At 46.2% G+C, this 22158-nt stretch overlaps 1 protein-coding gene across 6 annotated transcripts in view; it reads right to left on the reverse strand.

The window, feature by feature from the left end:
* ATP6V0A4 (ATPase H+ transporting V0 subunit a4) overlaps positions 1-22158 on the reverse strand; it is a 98604-nt gene that overhangs the window by 34168 nt on the left and 42278 nt on the right. For all 6 annotated transcript variants that reach the window (XM_047850746.1, XM_047850743.1, XM_047850740.1 and 3 more), the window contains 8 exons: positions 21414-21507; positions 18666-18878; positions 14752-14902; positions 13766-13905; positions 12010-12167; positions 8607-8700; positions 4406-4524; positions 2569-2785 (listed from right to left, as the gene is read on the reverse strand). In XM_047850746.1, the coding sequence (XP_047706702.1) occupies positions 2569-2785; positions 4406-4524; positions 8607-8700; positions 12010-12167; positions 13766-13905; positions 14752-14902; positions 18666-18878; positions 21414-21507 (1186 nt within the window). The remainder of the gene's footprint in view (positions 1-2568; positions 2786-4405; positions 4525-8606; positions 8701-12009; positions 12168-13765; positions 13906-14751; positions 14903-18665; positions 18879-21413; positions 21508-22158) is intronic.

Raw genomic sequence — 22158 nt, forward strand, 5'->3', positions numbered from 1 at the left:
ATTATCTGAGCTCTCTTGCTCTTTCCAAATAAAAAAACAAAGCTTCCTTACGCTCTCCCCTGACCAGCACGCTCTCGCTGTGGGTGAGTCACCTGACATGGGGCTCTGGGGTAGCCATGTTGAACTCTCTCCGGCTGTCTCTCTCACGGTTCCCTCTGGGATGAGGCACCCATAGTCTTTATGCTTCTGCTGAAACTCGGGAGTGATCCCCCCTTATCATCCTGCTACACGCTTCCTATCACGCCCTCGTGCCCCCACCTCACTTATGATACACCTTCGAGTCACCAGTTTTGAGGAGTGACCTAGAGCTGTCAAAAGAACCAGGCAGCCCAGGGAGGCTTGGCCAGAGCTATTGGAAAGGAATGGACACTGGGTGCTCAGAGGAAAGGAAAAACGTTCCTTGAGCCTTCCCTTTTCTTCAACTGTTCTGGCCAAGTTCTCACTGAACGCCAGGGGATGATTTTTAGCCCAGTTGTAACAAGATTTGCCCTGCTAACGGTGGGAACATCTTATCTGCCCAATCTTCTATGCTTCTCCACTCTGGAAGGCTCAGGAGAGGGAGGGAAGCCACAGAAACACACACTGTGCTTGCCAGCTCTGACTCCCTGCACACAAAGCTATCTCCCTGCAGTTTGTCCATCTTTGTGTGAGGCTTTCCCACCTCGTGATGTACACAGCAACCAGATATTTATATTTATCTTTTGCTCTTGTCCTTTGATATCCAGACAGGGCACCAAGTCGGCCAGGGCAGTGTCGGGAAGGGGCTGAATTTATCAACTGACATCGTCTCTTCCAGCTGCATGACCCCAAATGACATCATGGAAACCTGAAACTACGTCAGGATAATTCATCTTCATACTAGGGCATGGGGAAACCAGCCAACTCCCAGTAAGGGGTTTGAATGGGGAAAAAGCTGGAAAAGTCACTCACTGTGCAATGTTCAGTGTATATGTCAGACCAGGTGAGGACTTTAGTCTCTAGGGAAGGAGTTAGCACATGAAATAATTGATGAGTCTGAGTCCTTTGCCTCAAAGGGAAGACTTTTTTGGGAAATACAAGTAAACTTTCATTTGGACTCCAGCATTGAGTCAATGAACCTTCCAAATATATTTACTTAGTGCTTACAATCTATGGGTGGTTCATACAACCATTCATTGATGTATAACAAAACATGCTACCACAGTAAAGTAGGGATACCTCAAAAGAGCTTTCAGAGGCACGTGTCTTCTTTCACCATCATCTAAAATCCTGCCTGATTTTTCAGGGTGCCTGGGTGGCTCAGTCGGTTAAGCGTCCGACTCGTGATCCTGGCTCAAGTCATGATCTTACCGTTCGTGAGATCGAGCCCCACGTTAGGCTGTGCGTTGACAGCACGGAACCTACTTGGAATTGTCTCTCCGTCTCTCTCTCTCTGCCCCTAGCTCACTCACGCTCTCTCTCAAAATAAATAAACTTTAAAAATTAAAAAAAAATTATTCCTTATTTTGCATAAAAATTCCCTGTCACAAAGCATTTTCTCTTCTTACTGTTTGCTGCTCCCACAGAGGAGGGGGCCACACCTAGGAATCAAACTCATGAGGCCGCGCAAGGGAGGAGCGGAGCATGTGTTTAATGCGGACATGCAGGGTGAGCAACCACGGGTAAGTTACACGAGCAACAGAGGGTCACCTGGCACTGGGCAAACAGCCCTGGTACTTGCTACAGAGCAGTCACAACTTACGTAAGCACAGCCTCCCTGAGCGAAAATCTACCTTCACACGGTATCACCACGGGGAGAGGCCAGAGGAAAACTATTTGTGTTAACCAAGACTTACTCACTGAGTTGTCTTTATATCCAGCTCCCATGGAACATTTATGCTTTTTTTTAAAAAAAAACAAAAACAAAATCGTTAAGTCGACAATGAGGCTGAATTGCGAAGTTGATAATGAAGTGGCAGAAGTGGAAGAAATCAGAACGGCCGCACGGTCCAGGTGCTGGGAGGTACTGTCCCCGGAAGCAGAATCAAAAGAAAAAGAGAGCCAGAGAGAGAGAAGTCATCTCTAACTAGCCATGGAAGCTCTGAGCAGGAAGAGCAGGGATTTGGATTCTAGTTTTCCAGGGGCCCCTTGCCCATGTCAACAGAGGGACTCCTCTTCTGGTCTCTTGCCAGTTTCTTTCTCGTACACCTCAGCTTATGTTTAGAATCAAAGATGATGACATTTTAAGGCGCTATGCAGACCATGTGCGGTTTCAGGCCAATCCATCTGAAGGACTTGGTTTTTTTTTTTCCTTTCTTCATAGACGACGCACAAGCCGATTTTCAACTGCACAGCGATACCCACGTCGGGCATCACCCCAACAGGAGCAGGCAGAGCGGCAGCGGCATACCGCCCCCAGCACCTGTGCACTCACCCAAGTCTAATAAACACCTTCGGAAACTGAAAGGACCTAACAACCCCGGCGGGGTGCTAACCTGGCGCAGTCTTGCAAATGACTACACTCTGCGACACTTGGGATCATGAGACAGACGTGACCCCCCCCCCCCCCACCCCCGCCCAGCGCATAAAAGAAGGAAACGCCACAGATACCTGATGTCTGTACAGGGGTGCGTTGGAAGGGTCATCATAGTTAAACAGAAACATGTTGATGAAGTGGATGAGGATGCTTGGGGCGTGCCAGGACATGTGCACATCAAAGTGGCACCACTTGAAAATGATCATGAAGACCAAGTATCCAAACAGACACAGGATGAAAATCATCTCAGGAATAAACTGCAGAACAATGTTGAGAGTTCTTCCGAAGTATCTGGGGGTGGGAAACACACCCATTGTTCTCCCCAAAGCACGAAATGTTCTTTTTTCTTCCCCCCACACCGCATCCACTCTCCTGGCAAGCAGCAGTTATGCATGGATGGAGAAGAAGAGAAAGGAAGGATTCAAGAGAGCCAGAGTCTGGAAGGTAGCGTCAGAAGCAAAGGGCATGCCTGTAGGGAGAGCTGGGGATCCGGCCACAGCTTCACCTGCACATCTAGCTTATACGAACACATTCAAGGGCACAAAGAGTGTGCCCTTGAGGAGCGACTAGGAAGCACTTCTCCTAAGACAGGGGTCGGCAAGCTAAGGTTCACGGGCCAAACTGAGCCCGTCACCTGTTTTTAAACAGCCCAAAGTTAAATAAAACTAGGTTTTATATTTTTAAACGGTTGGCCAAAAAATCAGAAGAAGGAGAAGACAAGTTTATGACACATGAAAATTATACGTAATTCAAATTTCAGGGTTCATTGATAAAGTTTTATCAGAACACAGTCACATTCCATTTACAAATTGTCTATGGCAGCTTTCATGCTACAATGCCAGGACTGAGTAGTTGTGACAAAGGCCATCGAGCCTGCAAAGCTTAAAATATCTACCCTCTGGCCCTTTACAGAGAAAGTTTGCCAACTCCTGCTCTAACATACAGAGAGAGGATCAGAAGGCTGAGTTGGGGGCCACCAAGTTAAAATGTCAGAAAGGACCCCCAGTCCCATTGCTAATTCTAAGAGTTATCTGAGGGAAAGGGGAGATCCCACAATAAAACATGACTACTAGACAGAGGCCTGCCTGACATGCAGTGATACCAATGATAATCTGCTCCAGAAAATACATTCTGGGATTACCTCCCATTTAACCCCCACGGCCCTTTCAGGTAAGCAGGAGTACCAGGGGTCCCTAGTCACTAGTCGTGACTAGTTTGCTCACTAAATAGATCTTATTTTTCAAGCAGAACTGTACTTCTGTGAGCTTTCAGGTCGGCGGTCACCATGGGACTGGCTCTGGCCGGTGGGAACGGAAGGGGTATGTGTCACTTTGGGGTGGAAGCTTAAGAATCAATGTGTAATTGACCAGTTTCCATGTTTTCGTACATTTACATCCTTAGAGAATAGGTTTGAGACGTTTAGAGAGGCAGGTTGATAGAAGAAAAGGAAAGATAAGACAACATTAACAGTCCAAGTGAGAGAGAGGGTGCAGCCATTTGGAAGACACTACATCAGGATTCTAGGACTCTGAGGGCACGGTGGCCCAAATGCACTTATGTCTCCATTTGCCCACTGGTGGGAGCTAATCCTGGATATAGCAGTGACCCCAAGTCTTTCAGGTTGGGGGGACAGAAGATGCTATGTGCTTGCCAGTCTCTTTCTGAACCCTCAAATATGCCTGAGGCGAAAGGTCACTCATATTTCAGTGACCCAGCTCGGGAGAAACAGAGGTCCCACTTCTGCCAAACCTGCCCACCCTGGCTCAAGCCAAGAGACACGGCCAAGCGCTCCTCCCCGTGGCAAGGAAGAAACCCTCGCACAAGGAGACGCAGGACCAATGTGGCGGCTCAGTCACTGCTCATCAATGACGCGGTCAGATCAACGGGTAGAAAGTTCATCGTGAAACTTACACATGATTGAAAAGGCTGAGAACAACACCGAAAACCATCTGGACAATTCCCAGGATAACTGACATCTTCATCTTGTAGGAGTTCAAAAACGTTAGTTTGTTTGAAGCCAAGTTCCAAATCTGGATGGGAGACATGACAAGGAATACGTGAGATCAGAGTCGAGAAGTTCACCCGGCATCGGGGGAAATAGCAGGACTCCTCCTGAGGAAGTCACTCTGGGGACCATCCATATTTTCACATTCTGATCCAGTTCAATGTGGACATTTTAGGTTCAGAAAAGGAAGGGGACCAAACCCCTTTTAAATGTGATTCTAATGACAAGTTTGGCAGAATTATTAGTGCCATTAGGAAGATATTACGTGGCTAGAAGAAAAAAAAATCCTACACGATTTCTCCTCTGTTCTAAGGGAAAAGACATTCTGAAACATTGTGGAGAGATCTCAAACTGGCCTCACTTCCACTTGGTAGTGACGTAGAGCTCTGGCCCATGAATTTTTCCAAACCCTTCTTGAGAATACCACCTTTGACTTGGCATTTCTAAAATGCTTCACGTCACAAAGCATTTTCCAGGGCCCATCTCAAGAAACCACACTTAGAGTCAATATTTGTTAGCGCTATGGGCAACACATGCTCCCTGCCTTCCACACAGTCCCTGTTTTTTTTTTTTTTAATTTAATTTTTTTGAATGTTTATTTATTTTTGACAGGGAGAGAGACAGAGCATGAGTGGGGGCAGGGGCAGAGAGAGAGGGAGACACAGAATCGGAAGCGGGCTCCAGGCTCTGAGCTGTCAGCACAGAGCCCGACACAGGGCTCGAACTCACAAACCGCAAGATCATGACCTGAGCCGAAGCCGGACGCTCAACCGACTGAGCCACCCAGGCGCCCCTACGCAGTCCCTGTTTTAAACAGAACTGCCAGGCTTGAAAAGTGAGGGGCACGTGTCCCGGCCCTCCCACCAAGACTGACACACAGAGCAAGCACTCAGAGTGGCTAGGGGGCTGGGTAGGGTCCCATGCTAGTTAATGGCCCCACTCACTGACATTCTTCTTCCCCAAAGACATCTCCAATATCCCCATGGTCTCCATTCCCACCCCTATGTAAATGGTTCAGTCTTTGCTCTTACCTCTCAGCCCTCTTCAACTTTAGACACATCCCAAACTGCCTGCTAGATACGTCTTAAGGGTGGGGCACCTGGGTGGCTCAGGTGCTTAAGCATCCTACTTCGGCTCAGCTCATGATCTCATGGTTCGTGGGTTTGAGCCCTGTGTTGGGCTCTGTGCCGAAAGCTCAGAGCCTGGAACCTGCTTCGGATTCTGTGTCTCCCTCTCCCTCTCTGCCCCTCCTCCACTTGGGCGCTCATGCACCCGCTCACTCTTTCTCTAAAATAAATAAATGTAAAAATTTTTTAAAAAGCTTATACATATGTCTTAAGGGTTCTCTATACCACATCTCAAAGGTAACAAAGCCACATCTTCCCACCTAACATGACTTCCTCCTCCAAACTACTTTGCTTTGGGTAAGAGCTCGAAGCTCTGCTAGGCACGGCCTCAATGCAAGGTCACCCTGCATCCACCCCAGGCACACAGCAGGCAGGAACCACATCTCACCGACACGTCCTTTACAATGTCCTGAGCAGCTGCCAGCTGGGCCATCACTAAGGGGGCTGCTGGCAAGGTAGGCAAAGGGTCTCCAGTAACAGGTGCCCAGACACCAGAGATGTCTCCTCTCCCTTCACCATCTGCCTTGGCATTTAAGCTGCACCAGGCTTGCCCTGTACCCTCTGATCTTCCCTTTGCCCACCTGCTTGGCCAGCCCTACGGGATCACCGAACCCGGTTAGGGCAGGGTCCCCAGCACGGTTTAGGCCCAGTCAAATCTGATGAACTATAAATTAAGTACCAGGCACAAACTAAGCTCTTTAAATGTACTATCTCATTTAATTCTAACAAAACCCTACGAGATAGATGTAAATATTCGCATTTTACAGAGAAGGGAAATTTATCTCAATCTCGGGGCGATTAAGTTCTCTACACACCTAGGAAGAAATAATACTATAGCAAATAGGGTATTTGACCTACTTATTTTCCAGATTCTGTTCCAGGTGTTTGACACATAAAAATCATTTAATCTTCTGAGCAACCCAGTGAGTTAGGGCTGCTGTTATATCCATTTTGCAGATGAGGAAACAGAGATACAGAGGTATTAACTTGCTCAAAGCCACATAGTGAGGAAATAGAAAAGGCAAGATTTATACACAGCTATCTGAGCCAAAAGCATAGGCTATTAACCATTGTGTTACGTTCATTTATTTAAAAATACATACACTTTTTCTTTTTTTCTTTTTTCTTTTTTTTTCTTTTTTTTTTTTTTTTTTTTTGTGAGAGAGAGAGACAGAGGGAAAGGGAGAGAAAGAAAACCAAGCAGGCTCCGTGCTGTCAGCACAGAGCCCCACACAGGGCTCAGATCATGACCTGAATCAAAATCAAGGGTCTGACGCTCAACCAACTGAGCCACGTAGGAGCCCCTCTACAAACACTTTTAGAAAGACCTGTCAGCTCTGATAACCAAATATCTTATGATTTGATTCACAAAAAAGGCTGCACATGGTCAATAAATGCTGCTGTAGAAATTTACATTATGTAAAAATCCAACCCTTCATTAATATATATAGGGTCTAATACAGGCACAGAAACGTTCTGTTAAAGGGGGTATCTCTGGGGAACAGAATTGCCAGAACAGCAGAGATAAGGAAGGAGACTCTTTCTTTCCTAGTTTATACTATTTTGTGGGTTTTTAATCTCATATAACTCTTATTTTTTCACAAAAAGACCAGGAATGTTCAAAAACGTAAATGTTACTAGGGAAAAAGTTAATTCTTCTCAACATCGCACTTCTCCTCTACCCCTCACATTTTTCCTTTCTTCTCTATCGGGAAGATGACAAAATTGCCACAGTAGATACTCTGGCTCCGTGGGTTCTGGGCTACACTGGCCTTTGAGGAGCAGAACCGGGCAGACAGGATATGCTGATGATTCAGGGGTGGGCTGGGAAGGTGAAAAGAGGACAGTGGCAGCAAAGACATTCAAAGCAAAGGAAGGTCAACCAGACCCTCTGTCTGTCCTCCTCCGCAGCCCGCGTGCTAATCATGAAATTCCTCGGACCACAGAAAAAGCCTTTCAAGCCACAAAAATATCAACTTGCGTTTGTTTTCAGCACTTTGCGGCTTACAGCTCAACTTTCAAGGACTTTACCTCGTGTGATAAAATTTAGAATACGAGTGTCCCTGAGTGGCCAAGTATAAACAAATCCCGGGTGATGTCTTCTGCCTTTGTAAGGGAGGGGAGACAGGCAAGCAATGGGAGGACTCAGGCTAACCAAGGAGGAGACAACCCATAAGATAGGAGAGTACAGTTTTAGGGCCCGTACTGTTTACTCTCAAATGGCAGCCACTAAAACTAAGGTCTCAGGATCTCTCCCACAAAAAGAGCTTAGAAGAAACATTTATTGACAACATTTGCCAAGTTTCGGTCTAGCTCGGTCAAGCTCATTTGGAGCACAAGGCTGCCACCTAGTGGCAGTTATGTGTTGGGCCATCACGTATAAGCCAATAGGCATGTGAGCCTTCTGGAAATCCCTTTAGATCTGAAAGGCTGTGCAAGGAAGCACCTTTGTTTCGCTCGGCTCAAATCCAGTTGAGATAGATATAACGAACACAAAAGTTAACTCGTACCATTTAAAAAAAAAAAAAAACTTGCGTCAATTCTAGGCAGTAAAATTAAGCAAAGCTAAGAGCAAATCCATACTTTGCTAGGATAAGGGAGCTGTTACTCACTACAAGAAAATGCCAAGGTAAGGAACTTGATCCGGATGCTAATAACTTCTCTAACATACATACTTTCCAGGCAACCAAGGGCCTTTTAAAGAAGCAATCATTAACCACCAGGGGTATAAATTATTGGAGAAGGAAGCAGATGTTTGAGCAACTATATGGAAAATGACCCAGGGGCTAGGTAAAGGGTACAGGTAGGACATTTACTTGAGTCCTACACAGTGCCACAAAACCTCCAGTATATGTAATTCTAGCTCAGTGTGTAAGTTTGTTGATTTCAAAGGTTCTGGCACTTTCCTCCCCTCTACATAGAGATCTCCTCAGCAAGACATTGTACGTAATAAATATCTAACCCAAGAAGACATTATTACCGGATCAATCCCAAATGGGTATGGATTTCCAGAGTACACTCCTGGAATGGCTGGGTCCAACTGTAAATATGGATTTGTTTCCATTACATGTGCACTAGAGAGGGGAAAAGGAAAAATAAAAACAAAACCAATGATTAACCAGAGGTAGAAAAAAACACTATAGTGCCATTGGTCATGAACTTGTAAGCCAATCAAAGCCTCACTGTTGGTGCAACTCATCATTTGGCTCATTCAATCATTCCATGCATGGGTACTGAATACCTACTATGTGCGAAGTATTGTCCTAGGTGCTGAGACTATGCACATTACCATCTGGCCCCAAGACGCTCACAGTCTGAGTCTCCAAAGGCTCTCAGCCTGGTGGAGTATTGTAAAGAAAAGCAGTTATACTACGTCAGAAAAAAAGTCGGTCAGGGATGAAGGAGCATATGAGAAAGAAATCTCAGCCCGGGGACAAGCCTGGGAAATTATCCCTGCGTACACATGGGCTCATCTGGAGGTATAATTTGGCTTTCACCCACAGACCCTAATCTTCATGAAACTTAGCTCTCAAAAGTTGCAGTCCATTGAATGTCTTTATTTATTCTTTTTGCTCAGATAAGTTTTTTAAATCTTCTTAGTTTTTATTTTATGTGCAACAAAGAAATTTTAGAACAGAAAATTTCAAAACTACACAATAGTAGAGAGCATAATATATTAAACTTCCATATAGCTACCCATTTCCCAGTTGTCAATACATAGCCAGTCTTTTCCATCTGACCCTCTACCCAGTGCTGCCTCCCACCAAATGAATCATTTCCGATTAACAGACCGCTACTTTTATCCACACATATTTTAGTATGTATTTGAAATGATACAGACTTAAGGAAAATTAACACAGTCTAGTATCATACCTTAAAAATTACCAGCAATCACTTAAAATCATCAAACATGCAATCATTGCTCAAATTTTCCCAAATTACTCATAACTTTTTAACTGTTGGTTTATTTTTTTTTTTTTATTTTTTAATGTTTTTATTTATTTTTGGGACAGAGAGAGACAGAGCATGAACGGGGGAGGGGCAGAGAGAGAGGGAGACACAGAATCTGAAACAGGCTCCAGGCTCTGAGCCATCAGCCCAGAGCCTGACGCGGGGCTCGAACTCACGGACCGCGAGATCGTGACCTGGCTGAAGTCGGACGCTTAACCGACTGCGCCACCCAGGCGCCCCAACTGTCGGTTTGTTTAAATCATTGAATGTCTTTAAATCAGAGTCCCAGTTTTGCCCAGAAGCATGAACGTCAGTGGGTAGGAATTTCTTACTATCTCTGCAAGCCCCAAGGGGATGAGAATATTAGGGGTGTTTGTTTGTTTGTTTGTTTGTTTGTTTGTTTGTTTAACAGAGCACACATCTATAGAAGGGCCAAGAAGGAATACTGAAATGATGAAGAAAAGAGTGCTGGCAACTTTGGTTGGCTACCTAGAAATATACTCCCTCCCTCCTACAACTGAGGTGCTCGAAGGTGTTAGGGAGCAATAGGGGGGATCAGGAAGCCTGATCTCAATGACCAGACCCTCAGGACACAGTGGGAACAGACGGCCTCACTGGCCGTCTCAGACTCAGACCCTAATGCATGCCTCAGTGCATACGGTTACACTGAACTAGAAGAGGTTTGTTTGTGTGTGGACAAAGCCACTCCCGATAAGAGGGAACCGGCACCCACAGCTAAGGCATGATCTCTGCTGTTGACATAAACAAGTTCACAGAACACCAACATCAGACAAAGCCACCCTCTGACCTTGGTGGATCCAGACAAAAACAAGACCGATCCACATCATATCTGATATTAAAATATGGACCTATCAAAATAAGGGCAATGCCCGAACCACAAAAATGACCAAACATTGCCCTCATCCTCCTAGAAGCCAGACCCTGTAGGCCCTTTCCCTACGTCCTCTTGCTGAGATACCCATGCTCCCCCACTGGTACACCAGCTCCCTGAGTTAGTAAATTCAGTTCTGGGTGATGCCAGGCATGCTTCTGGTGGTCCTTGGCTGAAGAACGTTGTGACAGTGTCCCTAGTCAATTCCCAGGGAAAGCAAGCCCAAGACCTAGCTTGTGACTGGTGACCAAAACCAGCTTGCTGTGTCCTTTGCCACTCTGATGGATGACTGCACTTTTCTTTTGTCTCCCTGTTAATAAGGTCCCACTTCATACAAGGGATGCCTGGCATGTGGCTGAGTGTCCCTCAGACTGGGCTTGGCCTCCGAGAGCCTTGAATTGGGGCAGGGGTCATTCCATTCACAGGTGCATAAAAGAGTACTCGAGCCCACATTTGCAGAATGACAAAAAGCCAGGTGACTCGGACCTTTCCCAATCACGCTCCTGGGTAAATGAGATTTCATGGAGGTAGTTTGGTGAAATTGTGCTGATTTAACATGCTTCAAAGCCCATCGCTATGCTTACGAGTTTACATCTAAAGAGCAGAACTAAGTAATTTGTCTTTAAATTTATGAAAGCTTTGTTCTCCTAGGCATCTCTTCAGGGTACTTAATCGTAAAGCAAGTACAAAAACAAAAGCACTTGTCAATATAGCCATCTGTATTCTGGAAAATGTCCTATCCTTCATTTCCTTCCTTCCTTCTTCTGTTCCTTCTTCCTTTCCTTCTTCCCTTCCCTTCCCTTCCTTCCTTCCTTCCCTTCCTTATTGTTTAATAGTCCTGTCCTCTACTGCAAGGAAGCTGGACCAGCAAAGAAACTAGAGGGGATGCATTGACCCCCCCATGACACAGCCACCCACGCAGCCACTCTTCACCAGCTACTCTATCCTACCTGCCCTCCTCACTCCATCACCCAAAAGACAAACACAGGGAGCTGCTTATGAAAACTAGCCACCCCCTCCTTTGCTTTTGACATTGAATGGAGTCACTCTGAACCATCAAAGAAAATGCCCTTCAGGTGAGTCTGGGGCCTCAAGCACTGGAAACCAGTGATTTATATAATTCAACACCACATCAGGCTTCTGTCCTAAGTGCTCACTGCGTCCAGTCCCCTGCTGGAACTAGGTCTGCTTCAAATGCCACCTTCTCCTCTGGGGAACTTAGCTTCTGTGACTGACACCAAGATGCCCAGTTTGTACCTGCCTCACTATTTGTTTTCACAGTAGTGTTGGCACATGCTACAGACGCCATGATATACACTTAATTGAAATGTTACAAACTATCTCCACACAATAGAATGACCAGCACAGTTACTGAGGGACTGGTTGGAGGTTGCTCACTCGGTAAATAAAATGGAATCATTCATTGAATTTGTGGGCACGCCTCTGAGCAGAGCCAGGCATAGACTTCTTGACCATGAAAAGTGCCCCTGAAGCCACCTGGACAGCCAAGCGAGTGACCCACCTCTGTCTGTAAACTTACTTCCACGTGCCATTTCTGAACATCGGTCGGACACTCCAAGAAGAGCCAAAGATGTTGAAAGACTTGGAGAAGCAGTCATTATAAATCAAGCCCGTGTAGATGGAGAAGATGCCCATAAGGAGAATCAGATAGCGTCCGTGGAAGAAGGTGTTCCAGATCTGGTCTCAGGGAGACAGAGAAGATGGCCGTCAGGGGGCTTGGCACCAGAGCCCGGGGTTGGGGGGGAATGTGTTATGGGATGTCTCCAGCACCAGTGGAACATCCACGGCAAGGCACACAGGCCCCACACAGAGGGGCCACAGCACGGGGCAACATCAAAGTGATCCAAATAGAGCACACACACCGTGATTTCCCCGAGCCTAAATGCATCAGTCAGAAAAGTCCTAGACCGGTGGTTGTTACTGTGGAAGAAAAACCATATAAGCCTCATAATCTTTAAGTCATCACTGGTTAGAAAACATAACTGAAGCGGAGGCTGAGGCCTCACACGTTATGGAGGGACATGAAAGTGTGCAGCCACTCTTTCAAGTACTTCTAGGAGACAAGCTCCGAGCTGGATGCATATGGCAGCTAAATTTCATGGCAAGTCAAAGCTCCACTCATTCTGTCATAAAATCAAGTTTTGTCTAAGCACGTCCACTAAGAAGAGTCAAGTGCTTTCTATAATACTGGATGATGGGTGTCAATCATTCACAGACCTGCCAAAGTGTAGCTCTGAGATTTCAATTCTTTATTCTAGGAAGCTACGGCTCTTACACTGTTGGTCACACAAACTATATTGGCCAGAGGTGGAGTTTCCCACTAACCTCGCTTATGATTAAGCTGCTGTGACATCACTGAACTAGCTCTAGTTAAGACAACTTGTAATAAAAGTTTGCAGATATTCTTAAAATTCAGAACACAGCTAAAGGCATGTTTCCAGCTTACAAGATGTATTCCAGTGAACACAGAGCTCATAAGAACACTGAGCATGGACTGATTGTGGGAGAAGGGCTCTGCCATGAGAAAAACTATTTGTGATATTTTAAGTGAAAAAAAAAAAGGCCACAAATTAATATGCAATATGTGATCCCTATTTTTAAAAATGTTGAAAAATTTGTGTATAAGCACAGAAAAAATACAGGAAGATAGATAAAAACATTAGTTGTGATTTTCTCTAGGTAGTTAAATTGTTGTATTTTCCCAATTTTAAAAATAAACATAGGGGTGCCTGGGTGGCGCAGTCGGTTAAGCTTCCGACTTCAGCCAGGTCACGATCTCACGGTCCGGGAGTTCGAGACCCGAGTCAGGCTCTGGGCTGATGGCTCGGAGCCTGGAGCCTGTTCCCGATTCTGTGTCTCCCTCTCTCTCTGCCCCTCCCCCGTTCAGGCTCTGTCTCTCTCTGTCCCAAAAATAAATAAACGTTGAAAAAAAAAATTTTTTTTTTAAATAAATAAAATAAAAATAAACATATATTGTTTTTTATAATCAAAGAAAAAAATTCATGTTAGGAGGGAAAAAACTTAAAAATAAAGAGAGATCAATGCCTTGTCAAGCAATGTACAAAAAACAAAAATGCTGAAAGAAATTGCACCACACCATCCAAAGCACTGACCTTTGGACAGGAATTTCTAGGCTGAATTTTGGCCCCTTTATCCTTTCTATCCTTTGCTTTTCATAAAACAGGTTTGTTTCTTTGGTGAAAACAACATACACATTTTTCAGATTCTACTTATAACCTCGGAGAACTGAGGCAAGGTATTCGACGGACACCCACCTCGTTGTTGGTCTTCTGGGAGAGCAAGCGTCTCTCATTGAGGACCATCCAAAGGGCTGCCAGGAGCATGATAATCCCATGACCACAGTCTCCAAACATCACAGCGAAGAGGAAGGGGAATGTGATGATGGTATAGGGAGCTATAGAGGGGAGACCCACAACAGCCTGAGTCCTTCCCACAGCCAGTGGCTCCATCAAAGATCTGTCTAACGTGATCCATGACCCACAAGCTGGTTCCCTTGTATCTTTCTGATTCTGTCTTCCCTCCCCATCCCCAACATGTGCTGAGCTCGCACACACATTAGCTTATCAATAAGTAAGCATTATAAGTCCCTGTTTACAGATGACCTGAGTTTTGAAGCAGTTTGGTGACTTGCCCAAGATCACAAAATGTATCGGGTCTTAAAACCAGTTTCCCATCTCTGAGTGTTTCGTATACTCCACATGTATCACACACCTCTACTCACAGGATACCCAGCCTATGGGGTCGCTGCATTACAGGTCACAAGATTAGGACTCTGCTTGGAGAAAAAGAGCACTATAGACTACGTGGCTGAAGGGCACCTGGTCTACCCTTTTTATTTTACAAGCCAGACTACCAATATCACACAGCTTATGTCACTTAGAATCCAGTCTTCTGTCTCCAAGTCCTGGAAGCCAGCTGTGTGTTCCCATCTCACCCACAAAACAGCTACAGCTCTGTGAAAATGTTGAGAGATGACCCCACTGAATCGTTAAGGAAACAAGAACTGAATTTGACTGCCTAATAAGGTGATGGTTCAAGGGAGAACAGGTGAAATCTTGACAAAGAACAAATCTTTCACTAATCACCATTTAGGCAACCAATGCAGGGCATTAGGAAGCCAAACAAAATTTTAGGAATGATCCAGTTTTAAGCAATTCACCCCCTAGGCCACCCAAGGGGTAAATCTTAACCAGTTTTCATTTTCAAGTTGCCCCATTATACAATGCATCAGACACTTTACCTGGGTTTATTTCCCGGTAACTGCCCACACCATATGCATCTACAATATTCTGGAAGCCAGCTGTGAATTTATTGGTCCTGTTAAATGTGGGAGGAGATGTTTTAGACTGCACTGCAGTCAGGATGGGGACCATGGAGGAGCCACTTAGTTCCTACAAAAAAACAAACAAAAAAAAAATTGACAAAAACGTAAGGAAGAGTGTGAGCACATGGATGTCCAATTCCTGCCATCCCTTATAGGTGAACTTGGGACAATTTCTTGACCTCTCCGACATCCATGACCACTCTGTAAAATACCTTCCTAATATCTAATTTATCTTACAGGAGAGTCATCAAGAGAGTGGAGTTCTGGCCATTTCCATTCTCCTGCTCCTGCCAATTCACCTGTTATGCCCAGTTCTGGGTCCTCTCCTCTTCCTTTCTCCCTACTCACACCCTCAAGAGTTAACCCACTTTCTTGATTCTGCCCTTTTCTTCCAAATGGTCCTACTCCCTCCCCAGTTTCGATTCTGTTTTAATTTCCTGTCTGGGCTTTCAAACTCTCATGTCTCAGCAACCCCACAATATCCAGGAGCCTAAAATCAAACTCATCAACTTGCCCCAAAGCCAGGTTCTCCCTTGGCCTCCCTGCTCCTTCAGCAGACTCCGTTCTCCAGATCCCTGAACCTTGGGAATCATCAGACGCGTCTCTTCTCCTGGTTCAATCAATCGATCGCCAAATCCTGCTGATGGTCCCTTTAAAGTCCTTCTTTTTCTCACTCCCATAACCACTAGCCTAGCCCTGAGCCTCCCCATTTAGCCTATGCTGCAGATGGTGCAATCCTTCTTTCTTTTTTTTTTTTATTTTTTATTTTTTATTTTTTTTATTTTTTTTTTCAACGTTTATTTATTTTTGGGACAGAGAGAGACAGAGCATGAATGGGGGAGGGGCAGAGAGAGAGGGAGACACAGAATCGGAAACAGGCTCCAGGCTCTGAGCCATCAGCCCAGAGCCCGACGCGGGGCTCGAACTCCCGGACCGCGAGATCGTGACCTGGCTGAAGTCGGACGCTTAACCGACTGCGCCACCCAGGCGCCCCAATCCTTCTTTCATAAAACAGAACAAACAAGTACTGCTTCCGTCATGTTACTCCCCTACTCAAAAATCTTCAAAGGCTTCCTATTACCTAGAGAATGGAATCAAAATTCTTCCATTTGGTCATCAAGACTTCCTTCCAATATTGACTATTACTCCCTTCACACCTTCACCCCCACTACTTCTGCACAGAAACCAGGTGACTTTACACCAGCCATCTCTCTTCTTCACTTACCCAGGTATGAACCGTTCCCCGGGCTCACTCCCCAGGAACCTTTCGGTCAGTCCAAAGTCTAACGGTACTTACCACCTGCACACTCAGTGGGACTTAGCACTGGCTAAATGACTGCCCATCAATCCTCCTAAAATGCCATGAGGTCCGTATCACCTTCCTACCCAGCCCCACTTGACAGGTGAGGGAACAAAGGTCCAGAGAGGTTAAGTAACTTCCCCTAGGTCCCACCGCAAGCGGTGGAGTTCTTTACTCTCTTGTGATATATCTTTTCATGTGTGAGATTATGATCTCCCTAAGGGAAAGAATTATGGTGCTTCATTTTTCTTAACATGTGCCCCAGCAGCTGACATAACCCCTGGCATAGAGTAAGCATATTTTGCTTGTTTGTGATGCTGACAACGAAAGTTAGCCTATTACACTTCTCTCCTCACCTCCTACCCACGTAGAGCCTTCTACTCCTATCTGGGAAAGACTTGTTATTTCAGAGGGCTGAAGACACTGAAGAAACAGTCCGAAGCAGACTTGTAGAAGTTTGGCCCCTCTGTGATTACAGGATGACCCTGTCTCGTTCACATACGTGCGTCAGGACACCTCCCCGGTGGCCCTGCTGTCTTGTCCATATCGCACGGAAATGTTTCTAAAATGCAAACTGGATTGTGCCGCTCTAGCATGGGCATAAAATCAGATCCCTTATACCACTGCTAAGTCCTTCAGGACCTGCCCTGCAGCCTCTCCCTGACCTTCTTCCCATTCTTGAAACTTGCCACACCTTCACTCCAGCCAGGTGGGCCTGCACTCCACGCTCCTCCCCACCTCCATCCACCTGCTCACTGATGACCCTTCCATGGTTCAGCTCAGGCATCACTTCCTCCAGGGAGCACCCCTGCCCTTCCCAAGCTGGGTGAAATGCTCTTTTTAGGTGCATTGTTGGACTAGCATATGGGGACATTTAAATCCAGCCTTCTGGCTTCAGGATCACAGTCAGGTCACTTGTACTTTGTGTGACTCAGTTTCCTCATATGTACAAAGGGGATAAAGATAGCTCCTGCCTCCTAGGCCAATTCCATGTCAAGGCCTTTACTTCCAGATCCTTCAGCTTGAAATTTCTCCCTCCTATCCTGTCACCTGCTCCTGCTCCAAGCCACCTGCTCAGAGCGGCCTTCTGAGGGCAACAGTCCTATCACAGTATTGTAAGACCTAAAATTCCAGGTGTCACCTTGATGTCTTTGAGTCTCACAGGGCCCCAAAGTCCAAGCCATGAGTTCCTCTGTTTTCATCAGATTTGCCTCCCATGGAGGGGGAAGGGCTCCCCACCCAGCTAGCTCTCCCATAGGCCAGACCATTTGCACACTGCCTAGTCTTCGACCCAATGGGCTTCACCCCCCTGCCACCCCAGAAAGGTATTCTAACAAGCTACTCACGTCCTCCCATGGAAACCAGACCCCCTCCTCTTGTGGGAGGCTGCCTCCCATAGCCCGGCTGGCTCATTGTGCCCCCAAGTGCAAGCCCCAAGTACAACCTCCATGCGGCCCTGTGTGGGGAGTGGTGTCCTCCTGCCCTGGGCTATAAGCATATGTGACTAATCAACCGCTGCCAGTTTCATGTGTCCGATGGCCAGTGTTGTGTGTTTGGCCATCTTGTACCATTTAGGGCAGAGTTTCCTTTCTTCACCAACGGGGTGAACAGGTGATCAGAACAAAGCCCATCTCCCCCCACCCCATCCTCCACCATCTGCCGCCCTCCTGCTCACCACCATCACCACCTGAAATCACATTAGTTATGGACATGCCTACTATCTGTCTTCCTTTCTAGAAAGTCTGTTAGACCCGGGCTTCGTTCTGCCTGCATAGCCCTGGATCTGTTCCTGGTGCACAGTGACCATCTGGAGAGGTGAACGACGAAGCCTGTAAGATTAACCAAGGTACAGAGTGCAGAGCATAGCTGTGGGCACAGAGTGAGCACAGGGGTCTGGCTGTTTGTCTTTCTGGCCAGACGGTGACCTTCATGAGGGAATGGACATACCTACGGTCACACCGCATGTGGGACCTACAGTCTCATCTAGCAGAGTGACTAGCATATCAGTGCTCAACATGCGCTTGCAGTAAATCAGAGAGATGGTGGATATCTGTCAAACATCGAGAAGAAAAGGAATTTTCTGATACATGCCCAGCACTAGATTAAGAACTGAAGATACAGGGGCGCCTGGGTGGCTCAGTCAGTTACACGTCCAACTTCGGCTCAGGTCATGATCTCGCAGTTCGTGAGTTGGAGCCCCGCGTCAGGCTCTCTGCGGACAGCACAGAGCCTGCTTCAGATCCTCGGCCCCCTCCCTCTCTCTCTCTGTCTGCCCATCCCCCACCTGTGTGCACGTGCTCTCTCTTTCTCTCTCTCTCTCTCTCTCTCTCTCAGAAATACATAAACATTAAAAATTAAAGAAAAAAAGAACTGAAGACACAAAGATGAAGGAGACTTGCCACTTGTCACCAGCAAGTCACTTATGAACTTCATGTGACTTAGGAGGATGACAACCTTAGCGCCTGACAGAGGGGCTGCGGAGGCTGGATGCGACTCCTCCTCCCCCTCCCCTGCTCCATCTGCCACTCACCATGCCTTGCTCTAATGCCCTCTTGATGCGCCCGGTGTCTGCCACCGGGAACCAGATTTCAGCAATGACGCACTGCTGGGTGACGTCAATGTTGCACATGTTCAGGATGTGGTAAATAGCTTTCATCTTCTGCACTTTAATGACCCAGGAGTGCCAGTTGGCAGCTGCTTCTTGGAGGAGGCGCTGACGGTGAGACTCTGTTTGTGTGATGACCTGGGCGAGACAGACACACAGAGAAACAAGGAACACACAGGGAGCCCCACAATGTGGCAAAATGGAAGCCCGTCAGTCATAAAGGCTTCTTCCGCTCTGGGCTCCCTCCCCTGGCCTGTGGCCCTTCCCCGCCCTCAACCCTCAGGAGCAGAGTATCTTCCCTTGTAGAGGTTAAAACCCTTGGGCAAAGATCGTATCTTCCTTTTCTTCTAAATTCCTTACAGTACTATTGTCATACATTGAATTGTGTCTCCAAAAAAGATAGGCTGAGTCCTAACCGCTGGTACCTATGAATGTGACCTTATTTGGAAACAAGGTCTTTGCAAATGGAATTAAGTTAAGGTCATACTGGAGTGGGGTGGGCCCTAACTAATATGACTGGTGTCCTTATAAGGGATTTGGACATCTGGGCACACAGGGAAGAATGCCCTGTGCGATTCAGGCAGAGACTGGAGTGAGGTATCTACAAACCAAGGAACACCAAAGATTGCAGACAACGACCAGGGGCTAAGGAGATGTCTATGTCTCTTCAGGCTGCTATAATACAATACCATAGAGGGTGGCTTACAAAGAACAAAAACTTATCGTTTGCAGTCCTGGAAGCTGGCGGTCTGAGATCAACGCACTCACCATCACGGTCAGGTGAGGATCCTCTTCTGGGCTATCCTCACATGGTAGAAGGGGCAAGCGAGCTCTCCGGGGCCTCCTTCATAAGGGCACTAATCCCATTCATGGGGGCCCCCTCCTCATAACCCAATCACTTCCCAAAAGCCCCACCTCCTAATACCATCACCTTGGGCATTAGGTTTTCAACCCAGGAGTTTGGAGGTGGGGGCAACACAGAAAAGGACCCCTTCCTAGAGCCTTAAGAGGAAGCACGGCCCTGCTGACACCTAGATCTCAGATTTCCAGCCTCTAGAACCATGAGAGAATAAATTTCTGTTGTTTTAAGCCACCCAGTTTGTGGTAATTTGTTATAGCAGCCCGAGGAAATTAATACATCTATCAAAATGCTTTTCATACCTAATGTCTTCAATAAACGACAAGTGAATTAATGAAGGAGGGAATGGACAATTTTGCCCACAGAGTTTATTTATTTAATGGGATTCATTTTTGTTCAGGGCTATAAGAGAGTACCCTTCTCAGCAACGTTCTCAGTTGGCTCCCCAGGAGCGTAAGTTTGGCATAACTTCTTTTCCCCATGAGGTTTTCCTAAAATCTAGTAGGGAGCGTTCGGGGAAAGGAGTTCAAGGGTAATTGCTTTAGGGAAGCTCAGTCTCTTTGACAAGTGAGAAAGAAGGAGGAGAAGGGATTAAAGAAATTAAGCAAAGATTTTTCTGGGAAGGCAAAGACGTTTGTTATCCTAAGAGTTTTGAAACACACACACATTCGCACACCTAATTCCTGAAGATACTCACGGAGGATCCAGAACTGTGCTAACAACCAACACGGCAGACACATGCGGCCATTAAAATTTTAAACTTAATTAAAATGAATTGAAAATAAGAATTCAGTTCCTGGTCAGTCAGAGAAAGACAAAAATCCTATGCCTTCACTCACATGAGGACTTTAAGAGACAAAAGAGATGAACATAAGGGAAGGGAAACAAAAATAATACAAAAACAGGGAGGGGGACAAACAGAAGAGATTCATAAATATGGAGAACAAACTGAGGGTTGCTGGAGGGGTGGGGGGAGGGGGGATGGGCTAAATGGGGAAGGGGCATTAAGGAATCTACTCCTGAAATCATTGTTGCACTGTATGCTAACTAATTTGGATGTAAATTTTAAAAAAGAAAATTTTTAAAAAAGAAAAAAAATGAATGTTAAAAAATTTAAAAAACAAATTTTAAAAAAGTGAAAAAAACATTCAGTTCCTCAGCTGCCCTAGCCACGTGTCAAGTGCTCAGTGGTTACGTGGAGCTCATGGCCACGGCATTGCAAGTCAGACGACATGTCCACAGAAAGTTCTGGTGGAACGCGTTCATCTACAATAAACAACCTGACGTAGGCCCAGCAGCATTCAGAGACTACTTTGAAAGTTTACTGAAGCAAGTGTTCTAATCACAGAAGTGCTGAGTGTCACCCTGGGGGACGACTAACTTTACAAAAGGATCTGAATTTGAGGTATGTGCCCTCGGTGAAACAGGACTCACTCACTGTTTTTACAGAAGTAATTGGTCAGCTCAAAGAAGTGTGTGAGTCCATGGAAAAAGAATCAGTCAGACTGGTTGGTCAACTGAATTGGCTAGTTAGCTGTACCATAGATGTGGCCTCGGTGATAATATCAGACTGGGCTGGCCACCCAAAAGCCGACTGGGGCTGCGGTCAGTTCTCAGCCCAGGAAGAGCAGGACTGACGTCCCCAATCACCCCCTGCACCCCCGTGAACACTGCTTTCTGATTACGAAATCTCCTGCAGTGGTAGCTGGGAGAGCACAGCTACCATTCCAGCCAGGCTGGAAGCTAGGGCCCTGGGACACAGGACTTCTCTGGAAGTGGGGGAGGTAGGTCACGCGCCTCAACGCCTCACTCACGGTGATTAAATCTTCCAGCTTCACATTGATGCCGGCCAGCATCTCTCTGCGCTCCGCTGCAGGCTCCGGGCAGGGATATATGATGGCTCGAAACCTGTGTTTCATACATTCCAAAGGTCACAAGGCGGGGGGTTACTGCGGAAAAGCATTCCGCATGTCCTCTTCTGCTAGCCATCACTGGCTTCGGTTGGATGACCATCCTTTTCTAGAATAACTGTCTCTTTGGCACTCGGAAAGCGAATCCCAGTTCTAAGGGTTCCCAACGCATCACTCGCACTATTTGAATTAAAGCTATGGTTCTATTATATGAATGAGCTTCGTTCAACCCGAAGAAACTGTGGGCTGTTATGTAAATAAGACTACAGCGTGACTTGTCTCTTCTTCTCCCCAGAATGTATTAATGCAATAACGTCCCTCCCTACTGAATAATTTCTGCTGGAATAAAACGATTCTGTAAAATCAGAAACAATTCAGCATGCAGTTTGCCTACTCATTAGTGGCTGATAAAGGGTGTGAGAGGGAATACGCTTATTTGATTACAATGTCTACTTTTAGTTACCTTGAGTTTTGCTGATTCAAGTCCTCTCTGCTCCTAGTCCCACAGCTCTTAAAAATTATTTGCATTTTAAAAAATTTAGGGGCGCCTGGGTGGCTCAGTCAGTTGAGCTTCCGACTTCCGGCTCAGGTCATGATCTCACAGTCTGTGAGATCGAGCCCCGCGTCGGGCTCTGTGCCGACAGCTCAG

Source organism: Prionailurus viverrinus, chromosome A2 (assembly GCF_022837055.1).
Source record: "Prionailurus viverrinus isolate Anna chromosome A2, UM_Priviv_1.0, whole genome shotgun sequence".
NCBI lineage: Eukaryota > Metazoa > Chordata > Mammalia > Carnivora > Felidae > Prionailurus > Prionailurus viverrinus.